The 17593-nt window shown below is 45.0% G+C and overlaps 3 protein-coding genes across 5 annotated transcripts in view; 1 reads left to right on the top strand and 2 right to left on the bottom strand.

The window, feature by feature from the left end:
• Window positions 1–1381: 1381 nt before the first annotated feature.
• Window positions 1382–3286, bottom strand: LOC138193965 (zinc finger protein 2-like). Its single transcript, XM_069142300.1, has 2 exons — window positions 3020–3286; window positions 1382–2897 (listed from the first exon to the last, which is right to left on the bottom strand). Exons 1-2 carry the CDS (start codon window positions 3189–3191, stop codon window positions 1948–1950), a joined length of 1122 nt encoding a protein of 373 aa, XP_068998401.1. The 5' UTR covers window positions 3192–3286; the 3' UTR covers window positions 1382–1947.
• Window positions 3287–3901: 615 nt separating this feature from the next.
• On the top strand, window positions 3902–12812 carry LOC138193925 (zinc finger protein 721-like). Its single transcript, XM_069142240.1, has 7 exons — window positions 3902–4184; window positions 4355–5463; window positions 7396–7672; window positions 8242–9337; window positions 9616–9681; window positions 10929–11164; window positions 11656–12812. The coding sequence occupies exons 1-7, from the start codon at window positions 4013–4015 to the stop codon at window positions 12801–12803; spliced, it is 4104 nt and encodes a 1367-aa protein (XP_068998341.1). The 5' UTR covers window positions 3902–4012; the 3' UTR covers window positions 12804–12812.
• A 1301-nt stretch (window positions 12813–14113) lies between these two features.
• The window catches only part of pex5lb (peroxisomal biogenesis factor 5-like b), a 34560-nt gene continuing 31080 nt past the window's right edge, over window positions 14114–17593 (bottom strand). For all 3 annotated transcript variants that reach the window (XM_069142286.1, XM_069142284.1, XM_069142285.1), the window contains 3 exons: window positions 16895–17060; window positions 15596–15753; window positions 14114–15023 (listed from right to left, as the gene is read on the bottom strand). In XM_069142286.1, coding sequence (XP_068998387.1) covers window positions 14825–15023; window positions 15596–15753; window positions 16895–17060 — 523 coding nt within the window. In that variant the 3' untranslated portion in view covers window positions 14114–14824. The remainder of the gene's footprint in view (window positions 15024–15595; window positions 15754–16894; window positions 17061–17593) is intronic.

The following is a 17593-nucleotide window of genomic DNA, read 5'->3' as shown; positions in this document are numbered from 1 at the left end:
AGCAGACAACTTTTATTTATTTTAATTTTTTTTTTGTTATATTTGATTGCTTTTAATTCTATTTTCTAATAAATGTTTTAAATTGGGCTGAAAATATATAAGAATATATAGAAATAAATGTGAACAGAGCCGTGGTAACCTCACAACAGATGGACGGATGGATGCGTCAATGGATGGAGGGACGGATGGAAGGAAGAACAGGTGGATGGATGGATGGATGGATGGAAGGACAGGTGGATGGATGGATGGATGGATGGACGGACGGATGGTTGGATGGATGGATGGACGGATGGTTGGATGGATGGACAAAAGGATGGATGGTTGGATTGATGGACAAAAGGATGGATGGTTGGATTGATGGATGGATGGAAGAATGGAAGGACGGATAGTTGGATGGACAGAAGGATGGATGGATGGATGGTTGGATTGATGGACGGACGGATGGTTGGATGGATGGATGGAAGAATGGAAGGACGGATAGTTGGATGGACAGAAGGATGGATGGACGAATGGATGGATGGATGGTTGGATTGATGGACGGACGGATGGTTGGATGGATGGATGGATGGATGGACGAATGGACAGAAGGATGGATGGAAGGTTGGATTGATGGATGGATGGATAGATGGACGAATGGAAGGACGGATGGTTGGACGGTTGGATGGATGGATGGATGGACAAGGTGTGTAAGGCCGAACCCTTCCGCATCAAATTCCTCACCCAGTTTGAGTACTGGGGAGTGAGTAGGGCGGGGGGGGAGTGTGTGTGTCTTCGGAATAACATTTGTACGAGGATTGTACGAATGTCTCAGTGAACACCAGCTGGGAACTGATGTCTCCGAGGACGAGTCGCCCAGAGTTGAAAATCCTGACAAAGCATTAACCAGCAGTGACGTCAGCCGTTGGTTCGTGAACGACCGTTATGAAACCTCGAGTTCGGACTTTGGCCGGCGCCATCTTTGCTAGTTCCGCGCTAGTTTAGAGCCGGTATTGACCATATTTGGACGAGCTGGGGGGCGGAGCCAGCGTAGGACCTGACTCGATTTAATTGGAAAACCCGGCGATTTCACGTCCCGCCGAGATAACTGAATTTGAAATTTTATTGACTGAGAATTTTATGAAACTAGTTGAATGGGAGTCTACGAGGCTTTTTGGAGCCGACCTCTAGTGGCCCTCGGTGGAACTGCGGCTGAAGGCACTTTCCGCATCTGCCTCATTTTTCAGATCCGGAAGCTACGTCCACTTTTATACGCAGTCAGCAGTCCTGAAACAACCGATGACCTCATGTACCGTCACTAATGATGCGTCCACGTTCCTCAACAGACGAGTGCGACAACCACGAACGGCTTTCCCTTTCGATTTCAGCGTGAATCTGGTGTTCGTACAGTCACAAAAACTTTAATGTCAGAAGTAATACATGAGATCAGAAAACACAACAGGCTTTGATCATTTGTATGCATTACTACCCACTGAGGCTGAGAACATTAGTATTTACATTAGTCATTGAATCCATCAGTTTGGGAACGTCAAGCTGAAAAGAGTTTGTTTCAGTCATTTAAATAAAAAAAAAAATACGGACACAATAAAAACTCGAAGTGGTCACAAAACACTTCGAAACATGAAATAAAACAACCTGCTCTTGAATATAAAAGACTAGTTAGCAGAAAGAACTCGAGTTCAATGTTTAACTGACGTAGGGTTAAAAAAAAAAACAACAACTACAACATTCAGAAAGTAATCACAATCGTAGTAGGACATGAAATGAGAGAAGATACACAATCGAGTTTATTGATTGTGCAGTTTGACACGGATTGAAACCCAATTCTTTATTAGTCATCTGACAACCAATAAACCCACACGACCGTTGTCGAAATCTGAAAAGATATTTACACGTTTTCTTCAAGCTTCGTAACGGATGTATTTTTTTTTTTCTCGATGAAAAGTCGCTTCAGGACTTCGACTTCCGACCGGCGTGCGTCCTCATGTGCGACTTCAGGAGCGACGGGCGATAGTATCTCTTGCCGCAGGTGTTGCAGGTGTACGGCCTCTCGCCCGTGTGGGTCCCCATGTGGTTGGACAAAACGCTGAGTTGACTGAAACTTTTACTGCATATCTTGCAGGAGAACGGCCTCTCGCCCGTGTGAGTCCTCGTGTGAGCGTTCAAGTGCTGCTGCAGGAAAAAACGTTTGCCGCAGGTGTCGCAGGCGTACGGCCTCTCGCCCGTGTGCGTCCTCGTGTGGACAGACAGAGCGCTGCTCTGACCGAAGCTCTTGTCGCATATCTTGCAGGTGTACGGCCTCTCGCCCGTGTGAGTTCTTATGTGAGCCTTCAGGTGTTGCTTCATGAAAAACCTCCTGCCGCAGGTGTTGCAGGGAAACGGCCTCTCGCCCGTGTGGATTTTTAAATGCCTCTTTACGTCGGACATATATTTGAAGACTCTTCCGCACACGGTGCATTTTAGAGAATTATTACGCGCGTCGGCGTCGCCGTGACTCTCCGAGGCGGGGGAGTCGTCGCCTTTGTTTCTGTTTCTCTGAGTCCTCTGATTTCTGTTTCTGAGACGTCGCTTCTTCGGCTTCGGCTTCGCTTTCCTGGCCGATCCCGAGTTTTCGCGCCGGCTCCCTCTCCGACCTCGGCTCTCGGCTACAGGAGAGCTGCGAGAGAGGAGCCGGTCACCTCGGTCGCTTTCCTCATCGGTCGGGGTCACCATGAACGCTTCGGTCTCCTGCTTCAGGACGAGCTGCTCTCCGTCCAGACTGATGCAGAGTTCCTCCTGCTCGTCTTTGATCTGCGGAAGTTCTGGTTCCTCCTCGTCCAGACTGGAGTTCCTCTCCTGGTTCCAGAGCTGCTGGTCAGAGAGAACCTCCTCCTCCCAAAAGACATGTTGCTGCGGGACGTCTGGAGGGACGAAACGAGACACACACACACACAAAAACAAGGTTACACACATCTAAGATAAACGTGAAATGAAATCTCATCTGCATCAGTGAGCAAAAAAACCCCATTATAATCGCGCAGACCGGTTCTGTGTAACTTTATTTCGGGTTTCCAGGTGATGTCCAGCAGTCTGCGCTGACGGTCGATCTCTTCTTCGTACTGGACGATGGTTTCTGCAAAGATTCCAAATATTTCTTCCGCAGCAGCAGTTAGTCGGTCGTTTATTAACTCTCTCAAATACTGAACTGAAGACATCGTTCCTTCAGAGACCGAAATGTGTATTTTACTGTATTTGTACGAGAACAAAGTCCACACACCCACTAAGCTAACGCTACTTGCTCTTTCATTGTTTACTTCCGCCGGATGTCACACTGTGAAGTTCCGGCAGAGGCAGCGAATTGACTTTTAGTTCTGCCTTCAACTGAAAACAGTTGACAGTAAGAAAGTAGTCACGGGACCTTAATTGAAGAGTAATAATTATTTACAATACTCCAAGTACAACATGATTGCCCTCTGGCGACCCAGATTGCATTTAATACGTATGAAACTGTAAACACTTTTGATTAAAAATTTTGAGGTATTGAGGTTTGAATTTTGAGGTATTTGTGCTTTGAGTATTTTCATTTTATTTTAGACCTATTTCAACTTTACTTTATCACACTGGAAAACATGAATTCTGTGGTCCTTCACAAACACTAAACTTGAACTAAATTTAGTCAACAGCTAGTTACTTTATTTAAAAAGACTTACTTACACAAATCATCAATGCACTTATAAAATATAACGTAAAATTTAACAATAGGTGGGTATATGAAGTAGGTAAAAAAAAAATCATTAAAAAAAACCAACAAAAAAAAACCTCCACTCGGAGCAGCTGCAACAAAATAAATCCTGTTTTCATTTGAACGCGGAACTTAAGGTCAACTCACTGCCTCTGCGGGAACTTTGCAGTGTAACATCCGGCGGAAGTAAACAACGAAAGCACGCCTAGCGTTAGCTTAGCGGATGTCTGGATCGTGTTTGAAGACGGTTGTGTTGTTGTATCGCAGATACATCATTTAGGCGTTGAAGCAACGATGTCTTCGCTTCAGTATTTGAGAAAGTTTATCAACGAGCGACTAACAGCTGCTGCGGAAGAAATATTCAGAGTGTTTGAAAAAACCATCGTCCAGTACGAGGAGGAGATCAACCGTCAGCGCAAACTGCTGGACATCACCTGGAAACCCGAAATAGAAGCAAACACAACAGGTCTGTAAAGCTATGATGGTCTTAATGAAACTAACTCACTGTGGAGACCTGCTGATCGCTTAAACTACAACATATCGTCCCTTGTTTCCCCCCCCCCCATCATCCACAGGAGTAACCTTTTTTTTTTTTTTTTTTTTTTCTTGTGTCCCTTTTTTTTCTCGTCCCTCCAGACGTCCCGCAGCAACATGTCTGTCATGAGGACGAAGTTGTCTCCGACCAGCAGCTCTGTAACCAGGAGAGGAACTCCGGTCCGGACCGGGAGGAACCAGAACCTCCGCAGATCAAAGAGGAAGAGGAGGAACTCTGCATCAGTCAGGACGGAGAGCCGTTTGTTGTGAAGCTGGAGGCGGATTTCTTCATGGTGACTCCTACTTATGAGGAAGGCGAGCCCAACGAGCCCGAACCAAACAGTTACCGGCTCCTTTCTTACAACTCGACTGCAGCTGAGAGCCGAGAGCAGAGAGGAAGCCGGCACGAGGACTCGGGATCGACCGGGAACGCAGAGAGAATTCACAGCGACGATAATGTCGACGGTTATCCCGCGTCGGCGACTCTGTGTGACACAGGTAAAAAGTCTGCACAATGTGACATCTGCGGAAAAGGTTTTAAATATAACTTTGAATTGAAGAAACACTACAGAACGCACACGGGTGAGAAGCTGTTCTCTTGCAAAATATGCGGGAAAAAGTTCAGCCAAAGTCACAACGTGATGGTCCACATGAGAACCCACACGGCCGAAAAGCCTTTCGTCTGTAAAACCTGCGGGAAGAAATTCATTCAGAGATCGCACTTGAAGAGTCACATGAGGACTCACACGGGCGAGAAGCGGTTTTCTTGCGAGATGTGTGGTAAATGTTTCATCCACAGCAACTCGCTGATGTACCACCTCCGAATCCACACGGGCGAGAAGCCGTTTCTCTGCAACACCTGCGGGAAAGCGTTCATCGAGAGGTCGCACTTGAAAAAGCACATGAAAACTCACACGGGCGAGAAGTCGCACGTTTGCGAAACGTGCGGTAAAAGTTTCATTCAGAGCAGCACGTTGACTCTCCACACGAGAATCCACACGGGGGAGAAGCCGTACCTTTGCAACACCTGCGGCAAGCGATTTAATCAGAAGTCAAACCTGAAAACTCACATGAGAACTCACACGGGGGAGAAGTCGTACCTCTGCAACACCTGCGGGAAAAGATTCATTCAGGCGTCGCACTTGAAAAAGCACATGAGAACTCACGGTGGTCCCGAGACATCCGTGGGGGAACATCCTGTCGAAGGCCAAGCTTGAGGAAACGTGTAAGAACCTGTGGAGGTTAAAAGTGGGATCTTTCAGATGTTAAGTGCCTTTATACTCGGCTTCAGCAACCATCTTGTACTCGGGATGCTGTCAATCATGTAAAACTATATTGAATTCAAAACAGAACAAAGAGAACACGTCAAATGTTGAAATTAAGAAATGTTATTGTTTTATGAAAAATAAGTGCTCATTTTTGCATTTTGTGCCAGCAATACGTTTCAAAAAAAAAGTTGAGACAGGAGCTACAAAGTTGTTAAAAAAAAACACCTGAAAAACACTTCAAGGAATATGTCAGAACTAATTAGTTTGAGTGGCAACGGGTCAAAAAACAATATTTAATGGCGCGTGAACCGCGGGCCTTCAGGCGGCACTGCATTAAAAACAAACACAGCTCTGTGGTGGAGATCACTGCAGGGGCTCAGGAACACTTCTCAAAACCATCGTCTGTGAACACGGTTTGTTGCTGCGTCCAAAACTGACGGTTAAAACTCGACCACGCAAAGAAGAAAAGCAGATATTAAACATGATCCAGAGACGACCGCTGCCTTCTCGGAGGGACCCGAGCTCCTTTCAGATGGACTGAGGCGAAATGGAAAAACTCCCGTGGTCTGAAAAATCAAAGTTTTTAAATTCAATTTGGAAATAATAGCGTTAAGTGTCCTCAGAGCTAAAGAGAAGAGGTACCGCCCAGCTTTGTTCTATTTCCAACTACACATGGGTCTACATGATTCAGTTTTTATTTACATTTTACACGGCGTCCCAACTTTTTGGGAAACGGAGTTGTATTTACAAGATAAAATCTCCAAAACTACTACTTTTTTTTTTTTTTTGTGTGTGTGTGAATGCAATGTCCTTCTATGAAATCTTGGTGAAACAATGTAAATAGAAAAAGCACGAGAGGAGAGGCCGTTCGGCAGCTCGTATTGTCTGTCTGCAGCACTCCTACGTTTTAAAAAAGCAGCTCCTCTTCTTCATCATCGTGGTTTGTTTGTGCGGGCACCTACATGTTACTGAAAAACGGCACATACAAGATGTTCACTGGTGTATCCCGTCATTTAATGTTACATTCTGATTCGTGACTCCGCCTGAATGTCAAATGTTTTTTTTTATACTCTGCATTAGTAACGTTGTGAAAGTGTGTTGTTGAAACGAAGAAACTGTCTCGTGCTTCCTGCCAACTGAAGTATTTTTCTTGTTTGTTTAGAGCAGGTTGTTTCATTCAATGTTTGTATGCCTTATGTGATCATATACATTTTTTTTTTTTTACCGTTTCAAAAAAAAATTAAACGACATGGCGTTGTAACGGCGCTATATACCTGTAAATAAACTTTCATTTGTCGAATAAGTTTGATAACAAGTAGAGTTCTTTGCTTTGCTGGTTATTCAGACGGATGTTGCCAAACTAATGGATTAAGTGGTCGTTGTAAGTGACAGTTCACATGGTGCCATACTTGAACAATCATATTTACAGGGGTTGAATGTAACCGAGTACGTTTACTGAAGTACTCTTAAGTACAACCTGATTGTCCTCAGATTGCATTGTAATTACAAAACAGATGAAATCTTCAAGGCCTTTTAAAAAAAACAGTATTTTTGAGGTATTTCTACTTTGAATAATTTCATTTTATACTAAACCTACTTCTACTTTCTTATGTTACACAGGCAAACACGAGACTGTGTAGATAAACTATATTTTGTTGACAGCTGCAGTTACTTTGTTGAAAAAAAAAAAAAGATTTGCACACAAATATTTATAATGCACTTAAAAATATGGCGTCTCGTTAAACTATACGTACGCGGGGGGGGGGGGGGGGGGGAATAAATCCACGTCGACCAACTACACCAATCAATTGAAGGCGGAACAAAATGTGAAATAACCGCATTTCTCGGAACTTCCCACTGTGACACTCGGCGGAAGTAAACAATGAAAGCACTGGTGGCGTTAGCGGAGTACATGTGTGGACTTCGTTGAAGACGGCTGTGTTTTCGTGTAACGTGAATATTTCAGGTGTCGAAGGAACGATGTCTTCAGCTCAGTATCTGAGAGAGTTTATCGGCGAGCGACTAACTGCTGCCGCAGAAGAAATATTCGGAGTCTTCGCGGAAACCATCGTCCGGTACGAGGAGGAGATCGACCGGCAGCGCAGACTGCTGGATATCGTCTTAAAACCCGAAATAAAGTTAAACAGAACAGGTCTGTGAAGACGAACTTCCAGCGGACAGGTTAACGTGCTAACAGATTAATCTGTAACAGATTTGAACTAGAAAAGTATGCAGTGCTTTTGTTGTTGTTGTTGTTGTTGTTGTTTTCTTTCTTCCAATTAGATCCATCACAATACATCCGTGAAAATGACTCGCTCACACGTGATCGATATGTTCAAAAGTACAATCTATTTTCTCAGATGCGTGTTGTTTCGGGGCACTTCACATGGTTAAAGTCCTTCCGCCGTAACTTGACATCATTATACAGAGGAAGCCAACAGTTCACCACGCGGTCAAACAGCTGGGAGAGAAACAAAATCCTCTGAGAGCAGAGAGAGAAAAGAACAGCATAGTGATTGAAGAGCTGTGGGCGGGGCCAGTAAGAGAAAGCGAAGAACCATGCAAGCGAGGGGAACTTGGTAGGATCTGAATCTGTGCCTTTATGGAAGAGCAGCCGAGGCCTATAAATAACATAACTAAGACTAAAATCTTTATTAAAAAGGTTTTAAACCCATCGTCACATCAGTAACCTTTTTTCTCGTGTCCCTTTCGTCCCTCCAGACGTCCCACAGCAACGTGTCTGCAATGACGGCGAAGCGGTCTCCGACCTGCGGCTGTATAACCAGGAGAGGAACTTCAGCTTGGACCGGGAGGAACCGGAACCTCCACAGATTAAAGAGGAAGAGGAGGAACTCTGCGTCAGTCAGGACGGCGAGCGGCTCGTACTGGATCAGGAGGCTTACCTCTTCATGGGGACGCCCGCTTACGAGGAAAGCGACTACAGCGAGCCGGAACCAGACGGCGACGAGCTCCTCTCCTACAACGCTCTCGCAGCCGAGAGCCGAGATCAGAGCCGGCGCGAAGACTCGGGATCGACCGGAAACGCGGAGCCGAAGCCCGAAGACGGACGCCGGGCTCACGATGGAGACGGCCGTCCCGCGTCAGAGAGCCACGGCGACGCCGACGCCTGCAAAAACTCCGTCACGTGCGACATTTGCGGGAAAGTCTTCAAATACAAGTTCCAACTGAAGAAACATCACCGAGTCCACACGGGGGAGAAACCGTTTCTCTGCAACACCTGCGGGAAGCGATTCTTCCACCGGTCGCACCTGAACCGCCACGTCCGAACTCACACGGGCGAGAAGCCGTACTCGTGCGACACGTGCGGCAAAAGCTTTTGTCAGAGTTGGGACCTGACGCTGCACGTGAGGACGCACACGGGCGAGAAGCCCTTCGCCTGCGAGACCTGCGGGAAGGCGTTCAACCAGACGTCGGCGCTGTACAGCCACATGAGGACGCACGCGGGCGGCAAGAAGCAGTACGCCTGCCAGATATGCGACAAGAAATTCAACCAGAGCAACAACCTGATGGTCCACACGAGGATCCACACGGACGAGAAGCCGTTCCTCTGCAAGACCTGCGGGAAGAGATTCGTCCAGCGGTCGCAGTTGAACAGCCACGCGAGGACCCACACGGGCGAGAAGCCGTATTCCTGCGAGCTGTGCGCCAAGAGCTTCATCCACAGCTACTCGCTGCTGTGCCACCTGAGGACCCACACGGGCGAGAAGCCGCATCTCTGCAACACGTGCGGGAAAAGATTCATTCAGGCGTCGCACTTGAAAAAGCACATGAGAACTCACGCCAACGAGAAGTCGTAGTACCGAAAACGATCCGGGGAGAGGCGGGGACGGACGGACGCTATTTTCTTTCTTTTTTTTCTCTCTCTGGTAAACGCGGCGTGTTTCTGTCGGATCCCGACGCTTCAATGTAAATAGGAAAGAAACAAAAACAAAAACAAAACAAAAAAAAGCACGAGATTACAGGCGGGGCGTCGGTTCGTATCGTCCACCTGCACCTCTGTGGAGGAAAAAAAAAAAGCATCTCATTTTTGGTTTTTGTGTGTGCGCCTAAAACTGTTTGTTGTAACTTCCTCAGTTACATAGAAACTGAGAAACGTTCAAGTGCTTCCTGCCAACTGGACTCTTTCCTTGTTTGTTTAAGGCAGGTTGTTTCATTTCATGTTTCTGTGTATTTTTTTTTTTTATCGCGTCAACTTTCTATCGTTACAGGCTTTAAAGGTGACGTGAACAATTTGCAGAAACAAAAGCACTTTATAAAAAAAAAAATTTGTTTTTAAATGTTGTCAATAAAGTTGTATAACAAGAATATTTCTTTCACTTCTGGTTATTTTAGACTCAAAATGACCGTTTTTAGAGCTGCAATAAACACCTCCGCCATTTTTCGAGCAAAAAATGTGAAGATTTTCTGCTTTTTTTGTGTTCAGGTAGACGGAAAATAAAATATCTTTCAAATGGACATACTCAAAAACATGAAGAAAGACTTTTGACTTCAAGATAATATTACTCAACATCTTTTAAAGCTTTTATTAAGAACTCCTCAAAAGTTTTTCAGACCTGTGGACGCACTGGGAAATAATGATTTATGACTGACATTATCAAGCTGTCCTGATGTGTCCCGGTGTGATCGGATCCACTTCCCCGCTAAATACAAATGAGTATAAGTCAATAAGCACATGAACACGAGTTCAATGGACAGGCGTTTAACAAAATGAGACACCTTTGCTCACTGCACCTCATTTCAATGCTCCGTCTGTTGGAAATAAATGACGCATTTCACGTTTGTAGATGTCTTAACACAGTTCAGTGAGTTTGTAATTCACAACCTGAACTGTCAGGACCCAATCGGTTTGGGTCAGATGATTGAATTGTTCCGGCTTGCCAAGCTGGGGATCTGACTCGATCTGATTGGAGCTCCGGCGATGCTACGTCCCGCCCCCCGACAGCCGTGACCTGACAGGCCTGTCAATCAAACAGAACATGGCTTATTTTATTTTTTTTAATAATTAATGACAGGATTATTTTCAGATGGACGGTCAGCACACTAATCTGGAAGAGTGAATTTAGCGAATGACATACAGAAAAATTGTGGAGACATTTTATTGACGGAGAATTTCATGCTGCGGGTCGTGGTTACAGTCTGACAGAATGACACTTCAACTAAAAAGGTTTTATCTCATATTTGAGACAGTTTGATGGCTTAAAAAGTCCTACTTTTTTTTTTAAAATTTTTTTTTATAAAGGTGAATTTCAACAATTTCAGGACTTTTTTTTTAAAAGGACCAACTGACGTCCCTGAATAAACTCCGCTCCTACTCGCTGCGTCTACCGGAAGTCCACAGTGTGACGTAAACAATTAAAAGCGCTTGCAGCTTGGGGAGGCTGTTAAAGACGCCCGTGTTGTGGGATTTGCGGATTCATTTTTATTTATTTTTTCCAGTTGTCCCGAGGAACGATGTCATCGGTTCAACATTTGAGAGAGTTAATAAACGAGCGACTGACAGCTGCTGCGGAAGAAATACTCTCCGTGTTTGAAAGCACCATCGCCCGGTACGAGGAGGAGATCGACCGTCAGCGCAGACTGCTGGATGTCACCTGGAAACCCGAGATCAAATTACACAGAACAGGTTTGTAACACTCATAACGGTCTTAATGGAAACTTAACACGTGCAGGATCCTAATTTACGTTGCGGACGGAAGTTACGGAGCAGCTGCAGTTATTTTTCAGGAAGAAAACAGACCGGATGTAAAAGACAAATAGAAACTGATTGAATTAGAGAGATAAGAAACATATTACGTGTACTTGGGGAGCTAATAAAAGACCGCACAGACTTCCTCCCGACAGGTTAACCTGCTAACTAACACAGCTACAAGAACTGTTGTAACGGATTTGACTGGATAAAACATCAAATTATCCATCTGATGTGTACAAAAAAATAAAAAGAAGAAAAAAGTACGCTGTGCTTTTACCATTAGATCCTTACTGATGAAGAGTGGACATTACAGAATAAAACCTGCATAAAAATGGTAAAGTTCCCCCTCATGTGTGAGCGACATGGTGATGGTTTAAATAAACTCACATTAGTATCGTTGTTCTTGTGTCCCTTCGTCCCTCCAGACGTCCCGCAGGAAAATGTCTGTAAGGAGGAGGAGGAGGATCTGTCTGATCAGCAGCTCTGCAACCAGGAGAGGAACTCCAGTCTGGACCAGGAGGAACCAGAACCTCCACAGATTAAAGAGGAAGTAGAGGAACTCTCCATCAGTCAGGAGGAAGAGCAGCTCAAACTGAAGCAGGAGACGGAAACCGTCATGGTGACCGTTACTTTTGAGGAAAGTAACCACAGTGAACCAGAAGCAAACGGTGACCAGCTCCTGTCTCACAACTCTCCTGTAGCTGAGAGCCGAGATCAGAGAGGAAGCCGGCGCGAAGACTCGGGATCGACCAGAAACGCAGAGCTGAAGCCGAAGAAGCGGCGTCTCAGAAAGAGAAATCACAGAAACGATGGAGACGCCTCTCCCGTGTCAGAGAGTCGGGGTGGCGACGCGGGTAAAAAGTCTCTGCAGTGCGACGTTTGTGGAAAAGCCTTCAGATACAAGTCCGACGTGACGAGACACTACAGAACCCACACAGGCGAGAAGCCGTACATCTGTAACATCTGCGGGAAAAGATTTAGTCAGAGTACGCCCTTGAAAAACCACGTCCGATCTCACACAGGCGAGAAGCAGTATTCGTGCGAGCTGTGCGGCCAGGGCTTCAACGACACCGGCTCCATGCTGTACCATTTGAGAACGCACACGGGCGAGAAACCGTTTCCCTGTAACACCTGCGGGAAAAGATTCATCGACGCGTCGCACCTGAAGGAGCACGCAAGGATCCACACGGGCGACAGGCCGCACGTGTGCCGAACGTGCGGGCGAAGTTTCCTGCAAAGAAGCGGCTTGACGCTCCACACGAGAATCCACACCGGGGAGAAACCGTACGCCTGCAACACCTGCGGGAAAAGATTCAATCTGAAATCCAACCTGAAAAAGCACACGAGGACTCACACGGGCGAGAAGCCGTATTCTTGCGAGGCGTGCGATAAAAGTTTCATCCACAGCAATTCCTTGTTGTACCATTTGAGAACTCACACGGGCGAGAAGCCGTACCCTTGCCCCGCCTGCGGCAAACGGTTCATCCTGCCGGCGCACCTGACGAGTCACATGAAAAGCCACGCGGGCGAGAAGTCGCAGTCCTCGAGCGTCTGCGGGGAAAATTCAACGTGAAGAAGAAACTCGGGGGAGGTGTAGGGGGGAGTAGGGGGGGGGGGGAGTAGGGGGAGTAGGGGGGGGGAATAAAAATTGCTGCGCAGCTCGAAAGTAAATCAAATTTAAAGAGCGACGATCGTGTGACTTTATTATATCGGAGTAGAAAATCTCCTCGACTGAACTTTAAGTTTTTGCCATTTTGAGATTTTTTTTGTTTTCGTTGATAGTATTCTGTCGTCACACGTGCTGCGTTCTGTACTAACAGTCACCGTCTTGAGTTTTCACACTGCCGAGTACAGAAACGTACACATGTGGATGATGCATTCGAAACGGTCTGAGAAAAAAGAAGAAGTGTGAAACGGCGGGGCATTTTCCAACCCTGTACGGTCGGGGTTCTTGGCAACGAAGAGAAAAAGGGGGCGGGGCTACTGTCATAAAGAATTTTCAGATTAAAGCACCGCACTAAAGTGGTTTCTTTTTCACTGCTGCGGTTGGACAGAGAAATCGGTGTGTTTATTATTTCAACAGAGGGCACAAAAAAAAAAAAAAAAAAAAAAAAATTAATTTATTGGTTAAACAATTAAAGCTGCAGATATTTTGGAGGGTGACGTATTCACACACCGAGTGTATTTCCGGTCAGCGTGCGGATTGAAACAACGAGTCCCAACATGCGAGACCAGTATTTGTTAGTGTACTAAGGGGAGCATGTAATTTGGAAACACAGGACGGTTTCACTGCAATGAAATAAAATGAATATTTACATATGCAAACACGGTTTCACAAATCAAAGGGAACGTGGCGGTAACGGTCGGCCCGCTTTTCTTTCTTTCCCATTTGGTAGAAAGACGGTGAAAACCCTGATTATATACATAAACATTCAATTTGTGAATATGTCTGAATAAACCTCAGTTCTATTGTGAACTCTCTGATGTCTCCCGTGCTTCCGGCCAACTGGAGTCTTTTTCTTATTTGTATTTTGTGATTTCATTGACTGTTTATCGTTTCAGACTTTCGAGGCGACGCTCACAAATTGTAAATATTTGACGGTGTGCTATAGAAGGTGCACTAAAAAAATAAAGTTTTGTTTTTGTTAAAGAAGTTTGAAAACAAGAATATTTCTTGAACTGCTGGTTATGCGTAGCTGACGGGTTGGTTGAATTCACGTGACTTAGATAAACGGCAGAAAACAGATTCAAAAGAACATTTCAACCATTTTTCGAGCAAAACTGTGAAGATTTACGGTTTAATAGTTTGAACCGAAGAACTAAATTATTGTTCAGACTCATAACAAAAAAAAAAAAGAAAGAAAGAGACTTCTGATTTTAAGATTTCTGAAGATGAAATTAAAGCCTTTATTTAAGGAACCTGAAGTCATTGTTTTTAAAAACTGTGAAACCTGCAGGTGGGTTGGGAAATAATGATGCGTGACATTGAAATGAACATGATACTGAATTCATGGAGACAGCAGGTGAACAGGGAGGAAGAGCCGAGTTTTAAAACAGAAAACAGAGACTTCATACTGAAATATGACTGAATATATACGAGGTCTCAGCAGCTTTACGATAAGTTTCCTCCGGCGGTTCGACTCAAACTCAGCTTGTTGCCGTGATATAGTCCAGGGTGACAGCCCTGCTAGGTGTGGTTACAATCTGACACAATGACACTTTAAATAAAGACGTTTTCATCTGATAGTTGAGACGATTCGATGGCTTGACAGGCCTGATTTTTAAAAGGTGAATATAAGCCGGTTCAGGACTTTTTAAAAGGACCGGCAGGCGCTCTGAACAAACGAAGCTCCAAACTCGTCGTCAGCGCTCAAACTACAGAGCTATAAACAGTGTTCTTACGAAGCTAAAGGGTTGTGTTGTTATATTGCGAAGTTGTTGTTTTTTTCTTCCTGCCACAAGCAGCCGTCGTCGTGTCTTTGGTTTCAAACCCCCAAAAAAATCTCTCACGGTCAGTGTCTCCATCTGTGGTGTCGCTGCCTCCGTGAGACAGCCTTTGTGTTTCCTCGGAACCAAACCCACCGGGACGCGCAGTCAGACGTCAGCCATGTCGAAAGCCCTCATCAGCAGGTCCAGGTCCCCGACGTTGGCGGCCTGGAACAGCTCGGGTTGGTCCATCATGGAGATGGCGATTCGCAGGGCGGCCCAGATGTTGGCCGACATCTGCTGGTGGCTGCAGCGCTGACTGCGCCTCTGCTGGTTCAGAGCAGTCAGGAAGTTACTGACCGCCTCCCTGCAGGACCGGGACAAGAACCAGAACCAGGACCGGGTCAAGAGCAAGAACTACAAGACTGCACCAGTATGCTATATGACCTGACCTGACCTTCAAAAGGAAGATGTTTTCTAGTACGAGCGGTTCTGAAGCCTCCAGTTTGGTATTTTGGCTGCCGCCATCTTGTTTTTTTGGAGCCAGAAGCGACCATATTCGGACGGGATGAGGTCGGAGCAAGTGGTGGATCTGGCTCGATCTTTGATGGCACTACGCCCCGCCCACCTTCAGCGGAAAACCTGACTGCACTACAAGCTTGTCAATCAAACAGACACGCCCCCAATCATACCGCTTTTTGAGGCCTAATATCTAATTAATTATGGGATTATTTTCAGAAGGAGCACCAGGAAATTAATGAGAAGAAATGATTTTAGCAACCGCACGTCATATTCTTGTGGAAAATATGTACTGACTTTGTATTTCATGAGAGAATTTGAATCTCCAGTTACTATAGTTTCTGTTTCCACGTCTGCCGAGCCGTCTGTCGCCTGTTAACGTCAGAGGTCAGAGGTCAGACAGGTGAGCGACCGTGTTACCTGTGAGCTCCCAGGTTGATGCAGCTGATTCCCAGGTTGTATCTGGAGCGGATGAATCCGGGCTGCAGTTCCAGAGCTCGGGTGTACGCCTCCACCGCCTCCTCGCTGCGGTTTCCGTTCGCCAGCGTCGCTCCCAGGCGGTTCCACAGGAGGTAGTCCTGAAGAGGGACAGACATCATCATGACATCATAGTCCAAAGGCGAACGGGTCCAACAGCAGACCGTCCGCCTGCTGATCCAGCGCACCATGGAGACCTGAAGCTCCAACATCTGTATCCAGTATCGACACGTTTCCTCTCAAGTGATGTTGCTTCATTTCGTTTCTAGTTGTGTTTGTATCAGTCCAGGACCATGAAACCATGTCAAATATTATCTTTATGTCAAACACTTTTTTTGTACGTCATGTCCGATACACTTTTTTTCACCAATTTGAGTTTTGTCTATTGTCTCTATTTTTTTGTCCAGTTGCGCCTTTTGAAGTCTTTAATTCATGTCGCTTGTCGACCACTGGTTCTTTCCTGGAGGTTCCCCCCATCACTTGCCTGAGATAGAGCATTTGGCCTACTAAATGTCCTACATATTAAAATCCAGTAGATGGCAGTAAAGTTCACATCATAGAAAAATGCACCACTGGCCTTTGCAGGTCTGGTTCTCCAGGTGGCCTTCTAGTTTGATGCGTCTCAGTTTTAGTGTTCGTAATTGGTTTTTTTTAGAGAGAGTTTAGAGAAATCTTTAGTGATTATCAATCTCAAACAAATATTTAATAAATCTTAAAATCTGCAAATAAATTGATGTGTTGTAGAATTCCTTTAGATTGTATAAATGAATTGAAAGAATCTGTGTTATAGAAATATTAATCCTTTATCCTGACAGATGACCACATGTTTCCAGGAGCTTCGTACGTATAAGAAGCGTTTCGATTGGTTGTTCGAGGAAAGCATCACATCATCAGAGAAAAAAACAAAACACATTTTGTACTCCTGAAGTTCTTTGTTGGGATTTTAACCCTCACATGACCGGTGCTAGAAGAACAGAGCTGCACAAGTATAACCTTGTCAAAATACTATTGTTCCTTTAACATGTTTTTTTTTTTTACTAACAAATATTTGTTTTATTATTGATAAATCTATCAGTTCTTTTTAATTGTTTTGTCTTCGTGATACCAAAAACTCCAGAAGATCGACGTGACAACATTCAGTTTGCTATAAAGTGGATCAAAGAGAAGCATCAAAATCTCAGCAGAGAAAATTAGATTGTGTGTTTCGATATGTGTGCGTGTGTGTGTGTGTGTGTGTGTTACCTGTGGTCTGACGGACAGCGCTGCACTGAAAGCTTCCACCGCCTTGTTGAAGTCTGAGCTCAGGTTGAAGAGGACTCCCAGTCCGGTCTGCAGATCCGGATCCACACAATCCAGATTCAACATGGCCGCTTCCTGGAAGAGAAGCAACACGTCCTGCAGCTCTGACCTGCACACACACACACACACACACACACACACACACACACACACACACACACACACACCGAAAAAGACACATAAAAACATTGATCTGGTCCTTTAACGAAACATCGAGTTTTGTCCACTTTGAATGATCAAACAAGTTGATCCATTTAAAAAGAGGACTGAGGAGACCCTCAGTTCAAATTAAGAAAAGTCAACTACACATCCCAGAAGTCACTGCTGTGAGTATCATCCAATCACAGAATTTTCCGGTTCAGGAGATTTTTTTAGATCTGATTCGTGGAGAAATTCAGATATTTAAATCAAATATTCTGACTATAGTCTCTAATGTTACAGCTCAGGGTGGAGGCGTCTCCATAGCAACGGCCACTGAGATTAATGGGTACTGAAGTACACTCAACAAAAATATAAACAGAAATTTTGGGGTTTTTTTGCTCCTATTTTTTATAAGTACGGCAGAATTTGTGAAGTTTTTTTTTTTTTTTTTAAGAAAACAAAATCTTTTGTGTGCGTAGATAAAAGTCTTTGATCTTTTAT

This window comes from Embiotoca jacksoni, unplaced genomic scaffold (genome assembly GCF_022577435.1).
Source record: "Embiotoca jacksoni isolate LCO1_2020_lvr unplaced genomic scaffold, fEmbJac1.0.p SCAF_99, whole genome shotgun sequence".
NCBI lineage: Eukaryota > Metazoa > Chordata > Actinopteri > Embiotocidae > Embiotoca > Embiotoca jacksoni.
Note: the sequence above shows the minus strand (reverse complement) of the source record. Positions and strands in the feature narration are given on the sequence as shown.